At 53.3% G+C, this 13,555-nt stretch overlaps 1 protein-coding gene across 4 annotated transcripts in view; it reads right to left on the bottom strand.

Moving 5' to 3' along the window:
* Window positions 1–98: 98 nt before the first annotated feature.
* Window positions 99–13,555, bottom strand: part of CUL9 (cullin 9) — a 38,231-nt gene continuing 24,774 nt past the window's right edge. For 2 of the 4 annotated variants that reach the window (XM_032648486.1, XM_032648488.1), the window contains exons 27-42: window positions 9,726–9,871; window positions 9,446–9,575; window positions 9,096–9,295; window positions 8,390–8,640; window positions 7,077–7,422; window positions 3,888–4,028; window positions 3,594–3,758; window positions 3,263–3,426; window positions 2,802–2,895; window positions 2,198–2,272; window positions 1,939–2,049; window positions 1,693–1,810; window positions 1,532–1,563; window positions 1,230–1,363; window positions 545–618; window positions 99–464 (exon numbers count right to left, since the gene is read on the bottom strand). In XM_032648486.1, the coding sequence (XP_032504377.1) occupies window positions 256–464; window positions 545–618; window positions 1,230–1,363; window positions 1,532–1,563; window positions 1,693–1,810; window positions 1,939–2,049; window positions 2,198–2,272; window positions 2,802–2,895; window positions 3,263–3,426; window positions 3,594–3,758; window positions 3,888–4,028; window positions 7,077–7,422; window positions 8,390–8,640; window positions 9,096–9,295; window positions 9,446–9,575; window positions 9,726–9,871 (2,390 nt within the window). In that variant the 3' untranslated portion in view covers window positions 99–255. Of the gene's footprint in view, window positions 465–544; window positions 619–1,229; window positions 1,364–1,531; window positions 1,564–1,692; window positions 1,811–1,938; window positions 2,050–2,197; window positions 2,273–2,801; window positions 2,896–3,251; window positions 3,427–3,593; window positions 3,759–3,887; window positions 4,029–7,076; window positions 7,423–8,389; window positions 8,641–9,095; window positions 9,296–9,445; window positions 9,576–9,725; window positions 9,872–13,555 lie in introns of those variants that run through there. The other 2 variants (XM_032648487.1, XM_032648490.1) reach the window with 2 other exon arrangements.

Below are 13,555 nucleotides of genomic sequence, written 5' to 3'. Positions count from 1 at the left end.
CAAGTCTGGACGCCTAAAGAAAACAGTAAAGGAGGAGGAAGGCTGGGTGTGTGCGATGGAGGGGGAAGTTGAAGTGATCCATTGAGGAAGCTGTCTGGTCTGCTTCCAGAGAAGTATATGAAAAAAAGAAGTTTATTCAGTGAACAGAAGACGGTGCCACAGACACTGGTAACCGCCTACCCTCACGACAGGGGGAAGGGTGCACTCCTGAGCCCGTGGCCCCAGGACTCTGGCGGCTCCAGCGCTCCCTGCATCCTACCCCTCAATCGTAGCCCTCGTCGTCTTCCTCCTCGTCACCAAAGAAGAAAGTCTCTCGGTCCAGGTTCTCAGACTCCTCGTCATAGGAGAAGCTGTCATTGTCCAGCTCCTCTTCAAACTCATCCTGCTGCCACTCAGGCACATCGTCCTCGTCGTCGTCGTCCTCGTCCTCCTCCTCCACCTGCAGCCCCGAGGAGCCCTGGGGCCTGGGAGAGCGCCGCGCTCAGCCCCAGAGGAAGCCTAGCGCCTCCCACGCCCCCTCCGTGGCTCTGCCCCCTCCACTCACTGACTGCCGGGCACGTTGGATCCTTTCGCCTCCCGGGCCTCTGATGATGGGCTCTGGAGACCAACCCGGAAATCCTGGAAACGGGAGGATGCGGGGAGCAGGACAGTAGAGGACACAGGGCCTCTGTGCCCAGGCTCGCTTCACCCAGCGTCCTCTGAGGGCCGAGAGGGGCCCGGCCCCTGCCAGGAATGCCCCCCCCGCTCAGCACCGCCCTCCACAAGCCACTGCCTCTGTGTAATGTGACTCAGAGGTGGTCTCCAGGGACCCAGGATACTGCGGTGAGGCACCACCCCCACTTCCCATGTATGTTCATGCCTTTTCTGCCCAAGTTACTACCAGTCCACAAGCTCCCTGAGGGTGGGATTCCTAGTGTAGACTCGACAGCAGAGTGTTAGAGCAGGAAGAACCTCAGATCCCCTGTTCTAGTGGATGCCAGTCCCTTGCCCCAAGTCCCAGGATTCTAAATCCCCATCTGCGAAGAATCTTCTGAAGAAGCTCCCCAAGTGATTCTGGGGAGCAAGCAACTGGCCAAATACCCTTGATCTGGGATAACCAACTCCATTTTCCAGGAAACGCCAGGTGGCTAAGGGGCAGGCCTGGGAGCTGGGATGCACGCCAGGTCCATTTGCCCTTGACGCCTTTCCTTCAGGATCCCCCAGGACGGCCGGGCCGGGTGGGCGGCTACCTGGGTGGAGTGCTGCAGGATGGCCAGCAGCCGCTCCTGGATCCGCCGCAGCAGCTCCAGGCCCGTGCTGAGGTGCTCCGCCCGCAGGAGACGCAGCGAGGAGCCCAGGTCTCTGCAGCGCAGCAGGGTCTCTTCTGCAGAGGGGGCAGGGCACGGGGGCTCCCTCCCTTCTTCCCGTCCCTCCACAGATGCATACTGGACGCCCACTATGTGCCACCCACATCTACTGGGGCCTAGCGCCTACAGGTGGGGACAGGTCGTAACCAAAGCAAAGGTCGGGTGAAGGGCTGTGTACTGTGTACCTGAGGACTGGAACTTTGTAACGGTGATAAGGCTATGAAGGACAGGAAGGGGACAGAATAAAGGTGGGCAGCTGGCTCTGCTCACCCACCCGTTTGTGTGTCGGGGGTGGGTGCTGGGGGAGAGGGGGCAGGAGAGAGCACTGAGTGGGCAGGGGGCTCACCCAGGAGGATCTGCAGGGCGTTGGTGTGCAGCTCCAGGGCCTCAGTCTGCTGCTCCACCACGTCCATGTGCTCCGTGTCCTGGTTGTAGAAGCTGTACACGCAGGCGTAGGCCAGCACCTGCGGAGCCCAGGCCGCCAATCCCGCTGAGGCCGCCTCCCGCCAGCTTCTTCCTCCCTCCCTCCCTCCCTCTCCCAGCCCACCAGACCCCTGGGCACATCGCCCCCCCGCCCCGCCCCGCCCCACACCTTTCGAGCCTGCTCGAGACCCCGGCAGGCGTCGCTGAGGAAGGTGAAGGATCTGGGCGGGGGCACCTCATGGATGGCAGACACGCGGTTCTGCAAGTTCACAGCAAAGTCCTGCGCAGGGAAGGCAGTCAGTGCCAGCACGCGCAGCCCCACCCAGTCAGGAGAGCACTCGTCCCGTTGGGACCTCTAGCCTCTGCCCGGCCGTCTGGCGCAGCCCTCTGACCTCCTCACCGACCCAGCTGTCTGCCCCGCTGCTCACCCGGGCCTGGTGATGGAAAGTACACCTCTCATTATAGTCCTGGAACCGCTTCTCCTGGCGAGCTGCTTTGCTTACCTGGTAAAGACAGGTCGAGAGGGCTGTCGGGTGCTTGGCAGGACAGGATGAGGTTAATAATCAGACCAACTACCATTCATGGAGGCCTTCTGACGCTTTGCCCAGGTTTTCTCACTCAATTCTCGTAACTGTGAGGTAGGTCAGACTATCATCCCCTTTTACAGACAAGGGCGCTGAGGCCTGGACAGGTTAACTGAGTGCACAGTGGAGCCAGGCTCTGACTCAGAGTCCTTGCGCTGCTCTGGGCTGGTGCTTCCTGGGCGCGCCCAGCCTGCCCCGGCCTCTCTGTAGCCACCTCGGTGTGAGGCGTCTGACTCCGGAGCTGAAGGTCTTCATGCACAGACCTCCCAAGATGGAACCCTCAGCACCCGGAGGCCCAGGTGGCCTCTGTCTTCTCCCCACTGAGCCTTCGCCCCAACAGCTGTTCGGCTGCTTGGGACACAGAGATGTCTGTGCCCAGGCCCTGCAGCAGCACCTCATCCTCACTGCCCTCGGGCCTCTGCCCCTCCTTCCGGCGCCGGCCCCTTACCATGGCAGAGCAGTTGTAATAGTCTTTGTGATTTGGCTTCCAGGACTTGAGGCAGCGCCAGCAGAATCCATGGTTGCATTTGGCACAAGTCATGCTGTGGAGGAAGCTAGCTGGTCAGAGGGCTCCTGCCTCTGGCCAGGGCCACACCAGGAATGCCCAGGGCCTGGACTCACCACTGAAGATGCCCTGGTCCCTCTCATGCCCTCTTAGTCTCCTTAACCTTACCAATCCTTACTGACCACACCCTGGCTTCTGAATTCCCCTATACAGCGTGGGCTTCAAAGTGGGGGAAGGAACACTCAGATCCAGGGATCACTCTGGAGGGTGCAGCGAAGGTGGCTGAGTAACTGCCCTTGTTTGCTGAGCTTTCGGGTAGGCCCCCTGCCCCTTCCTTCCGCCAGGCCTCCCACCCTCTCCCATGCCCCCCGACCCTGCCGGTGCCCACAGTACCCCCTTCTTACTGCAGACACCCCTCGTTCTTCTCGATGGGAGCCTGACAGCTGGGACAGCGCTTGGAGATGAGCTTGGCCAGATGCTTGCTCTGGGCCTCCACGCTCATGCCATCGTAGTAGCCACCATCGTCCACCCACTGAGACATGTGGCCACAGCTGGCCGGGTAGTGTGCCTAGAGCAGGAGGGGCAGTGAGGATGCAGCCCAGCCCTTACTGCGGGGAGGGAGGGGGAGGCCAGGTCTGGAGGACGGCAGTGTGGGGAGGACAGGGAAGAGTCCTTGTGGGTGGCAGGGAGAGGTGCGGATCCCGGCTCCAGGGCAGAGCCAGGGTGGGCACCCACCTCAGGGAAGCTACAGTTGAAGCAGGAGGCCCAGCCACACTTGGAGCAGCTGGTCCCACAGCCCAGGCCCTGGCGGCACAGGACGCGGTCGCAGCCCTGGGGGTTGGTGCACCAGGTCAGGTTGGCACAGCTCTCCACGTAGCCACGCAGGAGGGCCTTCTCGTACTGTGGGGACGCAGGTGTCACGAGGTGAGGGCCTGGCTCTCCGGATGCCACACCTCCGGGCCCCCCGCATGCTGCCTGTCAGCCCACTCCCTGGGGCTGTGCACTGGAGCCTCTCCGAGGAGGCGGTACCTTGGAGATGACCTCTGGCGAGGAGATGATGGTGCGGATGAAGGCCCCCGTGGGCTGGGCGGGGCAGTCGGCAATGGGGCAGGTGCAGTTCAGCACAAGGTTCTGCTCAATTCGAGTTGTCAGGTACTCCTTCCAGCAAGACTGGGAGGGACACAGGAGCAGCCGCTCAGGGGCAGCGTGGGAGCAGCTCAAGTGCGACTCACCTAGCACCCCTCCCCGACGGCGCACGAGGCCAGAGACAAGCCTGCGTCTACGTCAACCCCGAAACCGACCCTAAGCTTTCCGGCCTCCGTGAGTCTTCCTGAGATTGGCCCAAATTACAGTTCACTTTGAGGATGTGCAGGCCGTGGTAATGTAATTATAATTACTGTTGGGATGGATGTGAAGGGAATGGGAAAAGAGAATCAAGAAAAAGGAGAAGATTCAAGTTCTAAGAAAGATTTGGAGACAGCAAGAAGGTCAGAGAGAAAGGAGGCCCGAGGGGCTGGCCAGGGTCACCGCGCCGCAGCTGCAGCCTCGCCTCCCGGCTCCACTGCTCACCTCAGTGCCTGTCTCGATGCTCCCGCTTCCCCAGACTCAGCCTTCTCCACAAAGCAGCCTTGCCAGCTGCACCCCCAAATCCTAATCAGCCACCCCACTGCTCCCCCAGTCCCCAGTGCTGGAACTGTCACAACTCCTGAATCCTTTTCTTGCTTCCACGTCACTGCCCCCGCCAACCCAGGCCATCATCCCCTCACCCCTCAACGGCCGCGGGAGCCGGTCCCATCAGTGCGCTTCCTTCCCCCATCGCTCTTGACACCATGAGCACCCTAGCCTCCAAAAGACTCCATTAACGACCCTTTCCCTCACTGCCAATGGCCAAGCTTCCCCAAATGACGCATCCAACCCCTGGAGAGTCCCCCAGGTGGTTTCAAAGCTCCAGGGTAAATAAGAAACACTTCACTGGACTATTTTCACTCAAAGTACTAAACAAAACCAACCCCTTCTATAGTGAAACAAGCCCAGATAAACTGGGAAGTTGAATGCAAAATTCTTGCATTTTTGAGATCATACAGGGGAAATTTCTCCAAATTCAGACCCCCACGCTTGCAAGCACACAGGCCATGAGGGCCCCTCACCACCATGGGGTGGGAGCCCTGCCCTGTAGGACGAAGGCCAGCATCTCAGTTCAGAGCCCACTCCACTCCCACCATAGGTGGACTGGACTCCCCCTCCCGCCCTCTGCCACTCAAGCCTCACCCTGGGAAGCCACCTCCGACTGCTCCAGACCCCAGGATTTCCCGTCTGATCGCTCCTGCATTGCCACTGGCTCCCCTTTGGCTGGGACCTCTGCCATCAGCCTGCTTTTCCTCAGTCCCATTTTCCGGCTCCCCGTCTCTTCACCTCTACAGGCTCGGGGTACAGCTTGGGCCTGCTCTTCTCTCCCTGGGTGTTGCCAGCCAGGCCTCTCCACTTAATTCCAAATTCAAAGATCCACTGTCTGCTTCCCAGTCCCACACAGGTGTCCAACAAAGCAAAAGCAGCTCAGACTTCACTTGGCCGAAACAGATGGAATTTCCCCTCAAAAATCTGCCCTTCAGCCCAAACCTCTTCCCCAACTCAGTAAAAGATGACACATCCCCTCCTCCCAGATGCTCAGGTAAAAAACCCAGGAACTGCCTTGATTCCCTTGTCCTAAGCCACCAAAACCTGTCAGCTCTATCTCCAAATGCGTCCCAATCCGTCCACTCCCCTCTTCACTGTCCCTAGGCCCAGCTGCCACCAACTCTTGCCTCTTTGTACAACAGTCTCCAAACCAGTGTCCCTGCTTCCACTCTTGTTCCATCCAAGTCTTTTCTGCACAAAAAGTGATCTTTTCAAAAATGGAAATCATCTCCCTGCTTAAAACCCACCAGGGCTTCCCATAAATTAAAGGCCACTGTCCACCAACCCAACCCATCTGGGACCCTGTCCACCTCCCAAATCGCCTCTCCTTCCACTGTCCCACCAGTTTGCTCACCTACCTCACAGAACTATTTTGGGAATTAAGCAAGATGATGTGTGTAAAACAGCACGATGGCCTGGAGTGAGTCCCCCATAAATATTAGCTGCGGTTAGTATTAGCTCTCGGATCCTTGCCAGTTGGGGTTTCCCCACTCCCTCACGCAGCACCCAGAGCTGGGCACGTACTAAGTCCATGACAAGTATTAGTTGAATGAAAAAGTGAAAGTGTAAAGGAAATAATTAAGAACCTGGAAAAAGGGAGCAGAGGCAACTATGTGAGAAGAGTAACCTGAAGCCGAGCAAAAGGGAAGGAGAAAAAAGTACAAGTACACATGCCTGCAAACGCACACAGCCCCGGTCACCCACCACTGGGGCAGCGCTGCTGAGAGAGGCGACTAGAATTCAGGGCAACAAGGGAGCTCATCCTGCTAAGTAGGTGGGTGTGGACACCGGTCCCACAAGCTGTGAGGCAGGGAAGATGAGGCACTCAGTACCCGGCTTCCTGCCTCAGCCCCTCCCCCTCTGAGGACTACTCCCTCTCCATCTACAGCCTTCTCTGCCTCAGCTTTCCAGCAGCCTGACTTCTCATGCTTCCCTCTGCTTTTGTGCTATTTTTTGGTTTCAACCATTCCTTCTTATTTTTGTATTAAATGAGAGTATGTATGGTAAAAATAAGTGATGATGTTCTGGGATAAAGAGCCTTGAATGGTGATAAGGAAACCATAAACTACAGTCATCACCAATTTCATAACACTTTTCCTTTAGAAAGTACCTTGATTCTGTATATGTGTGTGTATATCTATCTATCTACCTACCTACCAACCTACCTATCTACCTATAGTTCTCAAATTTGGCTGAACACTGGAATCACCTGAGGAGCTCTTAGAACTCCAGATGACTGGGTTTCACCTTCAGAGATTCTAACTGGTCTGGGGCATAGTTTGAGCATCGGGATTTTTCAAACCTCCCAGTGATTACAATATGCAGCAAAGAGAGAACCACGGACACGTACCGCCAGATCCTAACAACCTGCAGGGTGTCAAGGCACCACTTACGAGGACAAAACCAGTTTAAGGGAGACTAAGAGACTCGTTCAACATTGCCCAGGATGGGAACTGGCAGTGCTGGGGCTGAAGCCCAGAAGTTCCCAAGGAGTTGTGTTGTCGGGCGAGAGCCGGGGCAGGAGAGCAGCTGGCAGGGCCTTACCTTACAGCAGTAGTGCATGCAGCACAGAGAGGGCAAGTCGTCATCGGGCTCCAGGGGGCTGACACACACAGGGCAGTGGTCCGGGCGTGCAGGGGCAGCCTGGGCCTGGGGGACGCACAGCCCGGCGGCCAGCAGCAGTGGCTCGGGGTTATCGCTGTAGCGCTGCAGCAGCTGTTCGGCGCCCCAATGGGAATGAGCCAGAAGGTGCTGAGCCACGTCTGGCTCCAGGTTCAGCGTCTCCTGCACCTGCCTCACCGTGTGCTCCATCAACCCTTCCACCTCCTGGGGGCTCATGGTGCGGCCCGCAGGCAGCTGTAGGGATGCTAGGGCAGCCACAACTTCCGGGCTTGAGGGACAGAAGAGTCAGCGGTCAGTCTCGCTGCCCTGCTTATTCCACCTGCTAGCTGAACCCCACCCTGGTCCCCCAGTCCCCGCTTGCACATCTCCATCCACACTTGCTTAACCAGCCTGAGGATAACCATCCAACCGTCAGAGCACAGCCTCCACAGGAGCATTTGTAAGAGGGGGGGCTGGCAGTTGCAATGACTGGGGGCACTACAGGAATCTAGTGGGCAGGGGTCACGATGCTAATTGACCTACAGTGGATGGGACAACCCTACTGCAGGTCCCGCCCAAAATACTACCAGGGTGTCTGGTGAGAAACAATCTACAGCTTTATGCCTCCAAGTGCGGTCTGTGGACCAGCAGCCTAAGTGTCACTGGGAGCTCAACTGAATTTGAACGTGTGTGCATGTGAAAGTTGGAAAAAGATGACTCTAGAGAACTTGCTTTACACACTGTGAACAGCAGGCATAAAAATAGAGCCGTAACAACTCCTGGTGAACTGGAGTTGATGTAAAAAGCTTTAGGGGTGCCAGCTACTTAGGGGAATCCTACGGCAAATTCCTCTGTAGAACAGACCTCCTGAAAGCTAGAATTTGTATATTTCACAGAGCAACGTGCATGGTTAGGACTCAATACATATCTGCGTAATATTTCAATTTTGCTTAGAATGAAAGACACCCAGAAAGGAGTTTACATGTCTGGGTCCCTTGCCTAAGGGCTGGCTTTAGGAGGCTGAGGAGAGCAAGGCCCCTGCTTGGGAAGGAGGCAAAGAAGGGGATGACAGTGCTGGGAAGGGGAATGAAGACTAGCAAAATGGGGGAGATAACAGGGACAGGGAAAATGGGGTTAGACAAAAAAAGAAATGTTTTTCCACTGGGAGCCTGACTTTGGCACTACGACCCCTCCCATGTCACTGCAGTGCCGTCCGCCCTGCGTGGCAGTAAGGGGACAGAGTTAGGGGTGGCTACCTAGGCTTGGAGGTCTCGGAGGTCTGGCTGCCACATAAGGGGACCTCTGCCTGACCTCGGCAGGGCCCCATGGGCTCTGGGCTGGCATACATCAGGATCTGGGGGCGGTCATCCCGTCGTTCCACGTAGCCCTGGCCCAGGAGGTGCAGGATGCAAGAGAGGACATCGGTGCTGGTACAGGCCATGCCCCCGGCAACAGCACGGCCCAGGCTTCCAGGGGGATTTGGACCCTTCTGCCAGGCCTCCAGCACCTGGACGGGAGGAGAGGAAACAGGCGGGACGCTTTTACCCAGAGAAGCCAGCTTGCCTGGGTTTAATGCCCAGCTCTGCCCTTACTAGCTGTGTGACTATGGATCAGTTCCTAATTCATGCCTCAGTTTTCTTATCTGTCAAATGAGAATAATAATAATAATAGTAATAATAATAATAACTCCACCACCACCTATCTCATAGTATTTTTGTGTGGATTAAATGACTTAATCACGTAAACTCTTAGAATACAGCCTGGCACATGGTCAGCACTCATGTCTTGTCTCTACCTTCTGTCTAACTGCCTGTCGGGAATAGAAAACCCAAATGGAAATGTCACCCTACCAGGTCTCGGGCTGAGACAGTTCACCTTCCCTGTGATGACCCCTGCCTCCAACCCCACCCCCAAGCACGACTCCCTCCTTCTCCCACCACCATCATGGTCTCCTCTGCCTACCAGACAAACCAGCTGGTCGATGTGGAGGCCCTTCTCTCCGTGGGCTTTGAGAATACGGACAAGAAGACAGCTCAAGAGGTTCCTCTTCTGCTCCAGGGTTTGGCCCTCATCCTTCTCTACATTCAGGTACGTCTGGGGAGGTAGCAGCCACAGGGCCTCCCCTTGGGGCCAGAGCCCAGGCTCACGGAGCTGCAGCACACCTGGAACCCGCTCCCAGTCAGTGCCCGAGGAGGGGAAGGGACAGAGAAGTGGGGGCAGAGGGGACCCCATTCTCATTCCCTACACCACCCCCACCCGGAGAGCCCCGCCCCCTCAGAGCAGAGGCTCAGCCCAGTCCCCCTCAGACCTACCCCCACATGGGAAGTCCTGACCCTCCTGCAGGGTCAAAGGGCCGCTGTCAGCGGTGAGGGGCAGGAGTGCCTGGAGCAGCAGCTTGGGGCTGAGGTCAGAATTCTTCAGCAAAGCCTCTACTGACACCTCCTGGTCAGGAGAAACAGGGCTAGTCAGGAGAAGACAGTCAAGGGAAAGGAAAATAAGAGGGAGGACAGAAGGAAGGAGGGAGACACTTGAGAAGAACAGTGACAGACAAAGAAGAGAAGAAGATAGCGAGAGGCCAAGGAGCTGAGGCACCTCCGTCTGATTGAAATTCAGCAGCAGCCACATCTGCACGGTGGACACATGGAGGGTCTGGTCCCCAAACTGCAGCTCAGCCCGGCCCAGCCATGTCCACTGCAGTCGCCGATGTGGTCCCATGTCCAGGACTGGATGGTTCTGACCTGGGAAAGTGTTGAGGGAAAATGTGGAGACAGAGTAGGAGAAACAAGGGGTCAGCCTTGAGGTGAGGGTGCACCATTTACCAAACTTCGCTAGTCTCTGTGGGGAGCAGGGCTCAGCATTCACAGACACAGAGGTGCCTCATCCAGCATCCAGGGCTCAGCCTCCTCTGTGTCTGCCACAGGGACCTGGGAGCCCACCCTGAGCCTAGCCCTGCGCCAGGCGAGCTCCACAGCAGAAACACCAGAGAGGAGAGCTGGGTTTTGCTCCCAGGGAGCTGACAGTTTTAAAGACCCGCTGGGCTGGGTCTCTTCCTTCTCCTGTGAGCCTGGGCTGTTTGCTCAGACTAGAAAACAAGGATGCTGTCAAAGGGAGAGGGTATCAAAAGGAGCCAGCCTGAGAGGTGCTCTCTGGCCAAAGATGGGACAATGTGAAGATCAAAAAAAAATAACACCTGCGATGAACTGAAACACATGAAATGTTTTAAAAGCCATGAGTTCAAAATGATATATATTTTTTAAAAGACCTCACCAGTCATCTTTGGAGGAAGCTAGAGAACCAACACATTATTTTGAAAACTGGTTAAAAATAAGGGGGAGGAGAAGAGAATCAAGTCTTTCCTGTATAAACGGTACTTCAGGGTAACCAAAAAGCTGATGAGAGGACGTTTCTCTTTATAGAGGAAGCATTCTGGCTAACACATGGAGAGGGAATGACAAAAGCAGAATGTCACTAGTTCCTAACCCTAATGGCAATGAGAATGAATGAGCGTCTAGCAAACGGCTAATGGGAAATTATATATATATAATATATATATATAATATATATAATATATATATATAATATATATATATATATTATATATATAAATTGGACAGACAACAATGAAATACACTGATCCACTTTAACATCACAGAGAGAGACAGCCTCCAGGAGGAAGTACACGATACTACCTATGAAGTGCCCTTGCCCAAGAAATCTCAACTCTGAATCTGAATAAGCTCCTACGTCTAAATATCGGTCTTCGGGAAAGCAGACAGAATATGGTGCCTAGAGGACGCCGTGTAGACACAACCAGCAAAATTCAGCCAGTGGACAACTACCCAGTTTATTCTACAAACAATTGCAGGGGGAAGAAAACAGAGGCAGGAACCTATACATTAAGGGCGACAGGAGATAGAATTCATCAAATGTAATGCGTGGGCTTTGCTTGGATCCTCAACAGGCAAAAAAAAAAAAAAAAACCCTAATCTTAAAAGTTCGAGATAATTTGGGAAATATGAATATTGACTGTATATCTGATAATATTAGGAACTGTTACTAATTTCTGTAAGTTTGATAATTGTAGTGTCCTTGCTTTTAAAAAGAGAGTCCTTACCTTAAATTTGAGGGCTAGGGAAAGCGGGTGGGGTACAAATGAAGCAAAATCGGCCATGAATTGATATATGTTGGTATACTGAAGTTTATCTATTCTGTCTACTTTTGTGTATGTCTAAAGTTTCTCATAGGGCTTCCCTGGTGGTGCAGTGGTTAAGAATCCACCTGCCAGGCTTCCCTGGTGGCGCAGTGGTTGAGGGTCCGCCTGCCAATGCAGGGGACGCGGGTTCGTGCCCCGGTCCGGGAGGATCCCACATGCTGCGAAGCGGCTGGGCCCATGGGCCATGGCCGCTGGGCCTGCGCATCTGGAGCCTGTGCTCCGCAACGGGAGGGGCAGCGGCAAGAGAGGCCCGCGTACCACAAAAAAAAAAAAAAGAATCCACCTGCCAAGGCAGGGGTCACGGGTTCAAGCCCTGGCCCGGGAAGATCCCACATGCCGCGGAACAACTGAGCCCGTGTACCACAACTACTGAGCTTGCGCTCTAGAGCCCGCGAGCCACAACTACTGAGGCTCTCATGCCTAGAGCCCATGCTCCACAACAAGAGAAGCCACCAGAATGAGAAGCCCACGTACCACCACGAAGAGTAGCCCCCTCTCGCCGCAACTAGAGAAAGTCCATGTGCAGCAACGAAGACCCAATGCAGCCAAAAAGAAATTAATTAAATAAAATTTCTCATAATAAAATGACTTTTTAAATGACGGTAAAAATAAGCCATTCTGAAATAAAAACTGATAAAAGTCTTCCAACAATATTCCATCAATTAAGAGACTTCTTCGTAAACGAAGCGACAAAGGATTAATCTCCAAAATATACAAAAAATGAGCAGAATGATGCTTTGTGACCATCTAGAAGGGTGCGATAGGGAGGGTGGGAGGGGGACGTAAGAGGGAGGGGATATGGGGATATGTGTATATGTACGGCTGATTCACTTTGTTATATGGCAGAAGCTAACGCACCATTGTAGAGCAATTATACTCCAATAAAGATGTTGAAAAAAAAATCATTATGCTGTGACAGCCACCATCATCCATTTAAAAAGTACAAGACAAGCTCTTTAACAATCAGACATTTTACATCATTCCTTTTACTCCTTGAAATTATATTTCCATTTCACTTCCCCCACAGAATTTTATCCTGATGTAACACATTGATATTTTTATGCTTGACAGTCTTTTACTAATCAGTGTCTCATATATCACAGCAACAAAACATGTATGCAAATTTGTTTAAAATTTGTTTCCTATAACCGTAACTAATAAATAATTATTACATTTTAAAAAATGAGTGAAAGATCTAAATGGACCTTTCTCCAAAGAAGACATACAGATGGCCAAAAAGCACATGAAAAGATGCTCAACATCACTATTACAGAAATGCAAATCAAAACTACAATGAGGTATCACCTCACACTGGTCAGAATGGCCATCATCAAAAAATCTACAAACAGGGCTTCCCTGGTGGCACAGTGTTTAAGAGTCCACCTACCAATGCAGGGGTCACAGGTTCAAGCCCTGGTTCGGGAAGATCCCACATGCCATGGAGCAACTAAGCCTGTGCACCACAGCTACCGAGCCTGTGCTCTAGAGCCCGCGAGCCACAACTACTGAAGCCCGCGCGCCTAGAGCCCGTGCTCTGCAACAAGAAAAGCCACCGCAATTAGAAGCCTGCAAATCGCAACAAAGAGTAGCCCCCGCCTGCTGCAACTAGAGAAAGGCCACACGTGGCAATGAAGACCCAACGCAGCCAAAAATAAAATAAAATAAAATAAATAATTTTTTAAAAAATCTACAAACAATAAATGCTGGAGGGGGTGTGGAGAAAAGGGAACCCCTTCTACAGTGTTGGTGGGAATGTAAATTGGTACTGCCACTATGGAGAAGAGCACGGAGGTTCCTTAAAAAACTAAAAACAGAGCTACCACATGATCCAGCAATCCCACTCCTGGGTATATACCCAGAGAAAACCATAATTCGAAAAGATACATGCACCCCAGTGTTCACTGCAGCACTATTTACAATAGCCAGGACATGGAAGCAACCTAAATGTCCACTGACAGAGGAATGGATAAAGAAGATGTGGTACATATATACAATGGAATATTACTCAGTCATAAACGAGAATGAAATAATGCCATTTGCAGCAACATGAATAGACCTAGAGATTGTCATACTGAGTGAAGTAAGTCAGACAGAGAAGGACAAATACCGTATAATATCACTTACATGCGGAATCTAAAAAACTGGTACAAATGAACTTACTTACAAAACAGAAATAGAGTCACAGATGTAGAAAACAAACTTATGGTTA

This window comes from Phocoena sinus, chromosome 11, assembly GCF_008692025.1.
Source record: "Phocoena sinus isolate mPhoSin1 chromosome 11, mPhoSin1.pri, whole genome shotgun sequence".
Taxonomy (NCBI): domain Eukaryota; kingdom Metazoa; phylum Chordata; class Mammalia; order Artiodactyla; family Phocoenidae; genus Phocoena; species Phocoena sinus.
The sequence above is the reverse complement of the archived record's forward strand: the minus strand, read 5'-3'. Positions and strand labels throughout refer to the sequence as shown.